The 8,637-nt window shown below is 38.8% G+C and overlaps 1 protein-coding gene across 1 annotated transcript in view; it reads right to left on the minus strand.

Annotated features, from left to right (window-relative positions):
* The window catches only part of LOC134206535 (uncharacterized), a 28,741-nt gene extending 24,098 nt beyond the window's left edge, over window positions 1-4,643 (minus strand). Inside the window, exons 1-5 of the mRNA XM_062682261.1 lie at window positions 4,469-4,643; window positions 3,492-4,007; window positions 3,277-3,430; window positions 2,708-3,040; window positions 2,447-2,639 (exon numbers count right to left, since the gene is read on the minus strand). Of these exons, the coding sequence (XP_062538245.1) occupies window positions 2,447-2,639; window positions 2,708-3,040; window positions 3,277-3,430; window positions 3,492-4,007; window positions 4,469-4,477 (1,205 nt within the window). The 5' untranslated portion in view covers window positions 4,478-4,643. The remainder of the gene's footprint in view (window positions 1-2,446; window positions 2,640-2,707; window positions 3,041-3,276; window positions 3,431-3,491; window positions 4,008-4,468) is intronic.
* Between the last annotated feature and the right edge of the window lie 3,994 nt (window positions 4,644-8,637).

The raw sequence follows: 8,637 nt of genomic DNA on the forward strand, positions 1-8,637 counted from the left end.
TAGAAGGTTTCTGCTTCGCATCTACTAAATGGTCTTCATGTTTCAAATCGTTGAATGGACTGCTGGAAATAAAGATCTTTACATGGTTAACGTGTCGGTCGAATTCCACCCCAGTGGAAAGATTTTTTAATGTTAGACGAGTTCCGTTTTTCTTCAGTACAACATGAGGTTGTGGATCGAAAGTGGGAGTGAGCTTATTTCGTTTGACTAGATTCTTGACTACCACATGATCGCCGACATCGACAGTAGAACTTTTTGCTTTCCTCCTCTGATCTCCATAAATCTTCCCTTTCTCCTTCTCTTTCCTATCCACATCTGTAACTTCTTTCCTGATATCGTGCCTTTCGTTGAATAAAATATCAGGTACTTTATCCCTCAAATTCCGTCCAAATAGAAGTTTTGCTGGTGATAGTTTAGTGATCGTATGTGGTGTGTTGCGGTAAGCTAACAGAAAATCGTACAGATCATTTTTCCAATCCCTGCCCATTGCAATGCTGATTTTCACAGTTTTGAGTAAGGTTCTGTTGTGGCGTTCTACTAATCCATTTTGAAACGGCGCATATGGAATTGAGTGGGTCAGAGTTATTCCAAAAGTTTTACAGAAATTGGCGAAATCCTCAGATGCGAAAGGAGGCCCATTATCACACACTAGTTCATCAGGGTAGCCAAATCTTGCAAAGATTGTTCTTAGTTTGAAAATCGTTGTTTTAGCGGTTGTTGAAGTCAAAATTTCAATTTCAGGATATCTTGAAAAATAATCCACTACTACTAGCAGATGCACCCCGTTTGTCACTTCTGTGAAATCTATTGCTAACTTTTTCCAAGGACTATCCGGTAAGGGTGATCTAACCATGGGTTCAGTAGTCGGTTCCGAAACCAAAAGACAACCTTGACATGAATTTACGTATTCCTCTACCATAGTGTCAATCCTTACCCACCATACTTTTTCTCTTAATCGTTTCTTCATTGCTGAGCTTCCTAAATGAGGTTCATGTCCGAGATTCAAAACCTTCATCTGCAGACTACGTGGAATAATTATTTTCTTATTTTTAAGGATAATGTCTCCATCCGTTGACAGATCATTTGCGATTAATTTGTAACGTGCTAGAGTTTTCGGCCATCTGCGAGATGGGTATGGCATCCACTGCAGAAGCTCTGTTAGCTCTACGTCATGTTTAGTAGCTTTGATAATTTCGTCAAGCGAGATAGCTATAGGGCAAATGTCTGTTGAAATTAAACGAACTACTCTTTCACATTCCTCATCATAGCTTTTGTCAGCGGTTCCGGTATCTTGGCACAATCGAGAAAGAGTGTCCGCAATGTTTGACTTCCCTGGTCGGTACAGAACTTTGTAGTTGTACGACATCAGCCGAAGCTTCCAGCGCTCAATTCTTGCGGATGGCTTAACTCTATCACCAAAAATTGAAACCAGGGGTTTATGATCAGTTATTATCCAGAATGGCATCCCATAAAGATAATGATGAAATTTCTCCGGAGCCCAAACCAGCGCTAGTGCTTCTTTCTCCGTCTGTGCATAACGTCTCTCTACTTCAGAAAGTGTCTTCGAGGCATAGCAGATTATTTTAAACAAACCATTTGCAGTTTTCTGATAGAGAACCGCACCTAATCCTACGGGACTTGCGTCGGTTTCAACAAATGTCTCTAATGTAGGATCAAAAATGCTAGTGTATCAGACCGGCTCAGCAAATTCTTCAGCTGGTTGAATGCATTCTCGTGTTCCTTTGTCCATATAAAGGAACTCCTTTTCGAGTCAATGCGTTAAGCGGACTCGATAGAGAAGAAAAATGTGGTATGTGTCGATTTACAAATGTTGCAAGTCCCAAGAAGCTTCGAACTTCCTCGGTGGATCTTGGTTGACGAAACTTTTGATTGCCTCCAATTTTCTGACGATATCTTAACTCCCTCTGGAGACAGATGGAATCCAAGAAACTCTAATTCGTTCGCACATTCTATCGTTTTTCATGGTTCAAAATCACGTTATGCTCTTTTAATCGGGTTTTAACCAAAGCTTCCCTGACTGATAATGTCTCAGCGTCTGGAGCATGGATCAATACATCGTCGATGAAAATTATGAGCCATGGAAAATCTCCTAAAATGGTTTCCATGCACTTTTGAAACAACTCCGGGGCTGCCGATAGACCAAAAACTAACCGTTTATATCGCATTAGACCTATTAAAATGTTGTGCTTTAAATTTGTTCGGATTATTCCGTTATAATTCAAATCTTACCTAATGGCGAAATAAATGTAGTTATATAGCGGCAATCTTCCCGCAACATAAGTTGATAGAATGCGTGCTTAATGTCGAATTTCGAAAACACCTTACTGCCTCGTAACCTGGCAGTCATCTGTTCCATAGTAGGTAACGGATGTACTTCCCGAACTATGGCCTTATTAGCTTCACGCAGATCAATAATGATCCTTACCTCGTTTGAACTTTTGCGTTTAACGAGCATGGGGAAACCCATTCGCACGCCTCATTCACCCGCTCGATCACATCTTGGCTCATTAACTCTTTAAGTTTTAGTATGGTGATCTCTTCCAATGGAATTGGAATACGACGATAGCCTTGTCTTACAGGGGGTATGGATTTATCAATCTTTATAGAGGCACACATGCCTAAATATTCAATTTGTGGAACAGTGGTTAACAAGATCTTTTAGTAAACTTTGATTATGTTGCCTTACCTTTGATAGATGGAAACGTTTCATTTCCTAGCGATCTCAGAAATTTCACCACTCCCAAACGTTCCGCCGTTTGTCCAGAGAGGAGTGAATGTTTCCCATCTTGAATAACAAAGAAGGTTGTCCGGCAGGATTGCTCTCCCACTGCGATCATTGCGTCTACCTCTCCTAAGACTATCAACGGTTTATTTGATCCGTAGGCTTGAAATATTTTATCGCTTCCCTTTCTGATGTCGTAAGCTTCAAATCCAACTCGTTTCAAGGTGGTCCAATCGTCTATGCCGAGCACGTCCTCATCGGCTCCTGTATCGATGATAAGTCGAAGATCGACCCCACCTACTGCGGCGATTGTTGTACGCTTTCCGTTCAGGTGAAAAGTTCTCGAATTTCCACACTTTTTGTGACATCATCAACTTCCCGCACGAACTTCGGTTTTGGATTTGCATAGCTTCCATGATTTTGTTGATCTGACCTTTGCTTCCATCCTTCAATCGACTTGGGCTGTCTTTGAAATGGTTTCTTTGCCCCTCTACAACAGCGTGCATAATGGCCTAATTTGTTGCATCTGTTGCATCGTGATCCTCGAGCTGGGCATAAAGGATCTACTGACGTATGATTTCCCGAACATCTGACGCAAGACAATTTCTTCGTTCTGTGTACATTGTCGGCGTTCAGGATAGCATTGACTTCAATGTTATCAGGCGATTTGAATCGAATTTCGTGGACCTGTTTTGAAATATTTCTAAGAAGGTTGTAAAATAAACATAGATTTTTTTTTTTAATTTACCTGTTGGTTAACAGTTTCATACGTGCGCCCAATTTTCAACATTTCGTCCAGTGTTGTGTCACATTCCAAATATTTAGCTCTCAGCTTGTCGTCATTTTGAGTAGCATAAACAATTTGGTCCATAACCATGCTATCTACTTCATCACCAAAGCTACACATTGCTGCTTGAGTTTTCAAGCGTACTACAAACTGATCCAGTCTCTCGTTTGGACTGAAAGTCATTTGTCGGAACTTCAACCTTTCGTAGCGTAGAGACATACGTGGGGAGTAGTAGTTGTCCAGTGCCTCCATCGTTGCACGATATTGGTTGTCCATCAAATTATCACTAACGACAACATCCTTGGCGATTTTCCTGATGTCAGGTCCACCAAAACATAATAATGCCTTATGTTTTTCGTCACAGTCATGTACTTTCTTTAAATCCAAATAAGCCACAAATTGATCTCTCCATTCCTCCCAACGGGAATTGGTAGATCCGGGTCCGTGTTCGCAGAATGGCGCAATATTATACGTTAACTGCAATATACGAAGGTCTATCACATGTGTAACAAACCATGCAGGTTTTGCTGTTTCCATGGTTTCGTATCAAGTGTTATGCAAAAACAAATCTCGAGCAGCTTGTGACCGACTTCGAGATTGTTTTACTTTTGCTATGGTAACCTTTTTCTGTTTGTAATTTTTCTCTCTGTATCTCCAAATAGACTAGGATAACGTATATCCCCTTTATTTGGTATCAGAAACGGACTAGAATTTTTTTTTTTTTTTTATAATTCCCTTCGTTTCTTGCTAGGATTAGACTGAAGCTCTTAGCACTTCCTATAACCCGTACAGTGATTTGGAATACGTAGTTTTTTTTTTCTATTATTAGCTGGCTTTTCGCATTAGGAAACCATTCTGAAGCTGAATCACAATTGCTCAATTTGGATTTGCTAATACACTAACACTGAACCTGTTCTGTTCTTTTTTTCTTTTCTTACCGAAGACATCTTGAAAGGATATATAGGTGAAATTTATTTCCTCTTGATGTTTCTCGGGGTTCGTCCAACAAAGCAAAGTCGTTCCTTGAAGTCCTCGTCGCCAAATGTAAGAACTCAATAAAACACAACTTGATTGCTTGGCGTTCAGAACAAAAGTGCTTTATTCATAGCATTGGGTTTCTATGATCATTCTCATAATTCATAGCTTACTACAATCATACAAAATGTACACAGTATGTCCGTGACGTGGTTGGATATGAAATGGTGACAATTTCATCGTTTCGTTTATTTTTCGCATTTCCCTTGTTTTATCAGCTTTGGACCTGCATTCATTATTCATGGATACATATCGTACTGCGTTGTGCGTACCGAATTGGATTTGTGATAGTTGAAATTCATTCAATTCGTTTTTACCAGGGATGCTGTTCCATGTAAAAAAAAGTTTTATGGTTTCTCGTCGAATCATAAAAATAGAACAAATCTAGACCAACATTTGAGAAGGGCGTAACAGTCAAATTTTATTCCTTCTGATTCTTCGTCTACATATAAATCTATATATGTGGAAGAAGAATCAGAAGGAATAATTTCTACATGTTCATGATAGAGTTAAAGGCGAAAGTATAGATTTAAACATGTACCTCTAAGTTTTAAAGATGATATTACCATTTCCATATGATTGTTAATCGTTTAACTTCACGTAGAAGTAAAACACTCATATCATTAATAGTGTACTAACCCTGGTGGGGACATCCATCAATTCAGCTGTTGTTGGTCGAGGGTACAGCAGCAATGCATGTACTCTGCTTTGTTCGCTCCGAGGCAGCTAAGTAAGCTGTGACGAGAAGAACGCATGGATAAAACAGAACTGCGCAATAAAAATCGTATTCGGCTACATGCTGATATCATATTAGAAATTTTTACTTTTCAACGCAATTTTTGCAAACTTTGTGTTACTTGGTAGTCAAAGAAGTCGCAAATGCATTCCCTGTGAGTAGTCATATAAAAATATTACTAAGAACACGTAACAAAGCTTTTTTGAAAAGTCGTGAAAAATGGATTTCAAAAAGTGCCTGGGCAATATGCCCCACTTTAACCAAAGACTTTTCATGGCCCTTCATTAGTATTTTATCTATTATATAATAAAAAGGTTACAAATCCTTATTTGCTTGATACTAAAAAACCAACATAAGTCCATTTAAACAAGTTTGAATTACATTTCAATTATTTCCATGCAATTTGGAAGCAATTGCTGCAAGCTCGCCGCGCTTGTGTCCAGTTGGTAAGGGTATTTCGTCCTATACTTACACTGGGGCGTTTTGACCAGTGAAGCATATTTTCGAAAAACGTTACATTTTTGAATATGGAAGCAATTTTATAACATATTAACCATTGAGAAAAGTTATTTTGTTGCCCAACTGACTGTTCCAGTTTTTGCAAGTATTGCGGACAGTATACTAGGGTCGTTCCAGAATGTTGAGCAAACAAACATTGAAAGTTACATCAAAACTGTAACAATTTCAGTACATTCAAAGTTAATTGCCTATTATTATGCCGGGTATTAAGCCACCCGGAATGGAAATTAATTACTATGTCTGAAACTCGATTATGCATATGTACAACATGTGATAGATTTAGTTCGGAAAAGGTATTGGAGGGTGACCGCCCCTTCGGTGGGCTTTGATCCCACGACCCCAGTATGCTAGACAGGTGCTTTCCCTACTAAGCTACGAAGGACCTCCGTCGTCCTCCGCAGCTTAGCGGGTACTGATTCCTGATTGATCTCTAAAACATCACGTTGAAACTCCAGAAAGTTTTTCGTGAAGACACCAATTATTTCCATAAAAAATCCATACAATATCTTGTTAAAATTTTGAAGAGGTCTTCTTAAATACTAAGCGTGAAAATTGCGAAAAAGTTCCGTTGAAATCCAAAAAAAATCTAATTGAAATTGAATTTTTAAAAAGAAAATAGTCGTTCGGAAGAAAGCCGCAAGGCTGAAAGTTGTTAGGCCGAACATGACGTTGAACCAAAAGCTTAATTAGTCGAAACCTACCAGAGCAAATCGATCACTTGCTTTAATGTTGTAAAATCATCGATTATGTTTACTTAATTTGATATCTTTTTGGTCGTTTTAACGATTAAAATAACAAGACGTAATAGCAGAAATATCTTACTTTGACATCCTCTCAAGAACTATTTCTACTGTCGAAGAGAGCAAATCGAAAACTAATTTTGATATTGTTTCCGATAACAAAATAAGTACATACTTTGATTTCATATCATTCAATTTAGTTGGATTTCCTCACTAATCGATTCGTCTTGGGATCAGCTGTGTTTATATAGGCCATGTTCCTAATTTGGCCAATTTTGCGAATAACTCCAAAAATAAAGCAATTCGCAAGGGTTTTATTAGTTCCAACAAGATATACATCCCTCACGCTTCAACGCTGCTTTCAACTGATCGATTATTTTGGAAAAACATGTATTTTTCAGGGTTGGCCAAATTAGGCACTAAGTTGGCCAAAACCGGTGCACTTCCCCTACACGAAAAGATAGAACTTTTCGCTGGCAAAGTTGAATAAATGCTAAAATACCACGTTTTCATGACTTCTGAAGACAACCACCAACCTCGAAAAGGCTACGCTGCCATCCACTAAGGGGCAGTCCATATACCACGACGACAATTTTGGGGGGGAGGGCGGTATGTCAACTTTCCACGATTCATACATTTTTGAAAATTTATATGAAGAATTTTCCACACGGGGGGAGGGGGGGTGTATCTGAAACTGACTTAAACCTATCCACGTGGTATATGGACAGCCCCTAAACGATTTACAGTAAGGTCGAAAAAAAAACCCGAGCAAGATCGAGCAGGTTTGACTAGTTTTGGATATTTTCAAGACAATAACGGGAGAATCTTTTGAATTTAGCCTCAAATTTTTGATGAAAGATTTTCAATTTTTCCAAAATATTCATTTGAAAGTTAATAACCACTTTTCGAGAACTCTTTGGAATTACCAAGAGGAGCTCTTTGGATTTACCAAAGAAAATTGTTAGAGATTTACATGAAAATTATTTCAGAGTTTTCACGGGAAGTTTTTCCAAATTGCTGCAGAAAAATATTTGGAATATCCACGGAAAGTTCCTTTTGAGCTTCTGTTCAGTATTCTTTGAAATTCACACAGAAAAATTGTAATTTTGTAATATTGTAATTTTTGAATTCTTGGGAAGTTCCATTGACCGAAAGCGACAGACGGCCGAACTGGTAATTTGGCCGAAAAATCCGTTTGCCCTAATGGAACGTACACATGATCAAGCAGTTTGACCAACATTGACTCCACCTCTCGTTTATTCAAAAATTCATCAACAGCGGCACGAACAATCAATCTATTCGACCAACAACGACCATGAACGACCGAAGCGCCAACTTGAGCACCAACCATCAAAAAATATATGGGGGTTTGTGCAACTTCACTACAAATGCTCAAACATGTTCGGCGAACCTTGACTCCCTATAACTTAAACCAAAATCAAGCCGATTTATTTTTTTTCAACTGAGCCGCCAACTGTGAAATGGTTGTTCGAACAACTTTACATACATTCAAACAAAGCAGCAACCGAAGCGTTTTCTTGGGGGCGGAGTCAATGTTCGTCAAACTGCTTGTCTGGTGTATACGCCGCATAACAGGTTGTCCGGCTGAAACGATCGTTGGCCAAAAATGCCGTTTAGCAGAAATAGTTTTTTGACAGAATGTGCCATTTGACCGAAAATGTCATTTGGTCCAACGCGTTACGGCCAAATTTCAATGACTGAACGGGTTAGGTAATATGGTCAGAAATGGCCATTTGTTTGGCGAAATGGTCTTTTGTCAATTGACTATTGAACAAAATTCCGTAGCTACTCTATTTTTAAGTCTATACAGGCCTTTAGGTCAAAATACATTAAACCAGGTACCATTTATCAAAACCAAATGTTTAACGGAAACTATTATCAGGTCAAAACCGACCGGTTTATTATCAGGTCTAAACCAACCGGTTTGACCGAAAATGTAGTTTGGCCGAAAGCAATGAACAGCCAAAAGGAAAATTTGACCGAACTAAAAAGTTGTTTACCCTAACAGGTCATTTGACTGAATCGTTCGGATGAAAATGTCGTTTGACCGAATATA

This window comes from Armigeres subalbatus, chromosome 1 (genome assembly GCF_024139115.2).
Source record: "Armigeres subalbatus isolate Guangzhou_Male chromosome 1, GZ_Asu_2, whole genome shotgun sequence".
Classification (NCBI taxonomy): domain Eukaryota; kingdom Metazoa; phylum Arthropoda; class Insecta; order Diptera; family Culicidae; genus Armigeres; species Armigeres subalbatus.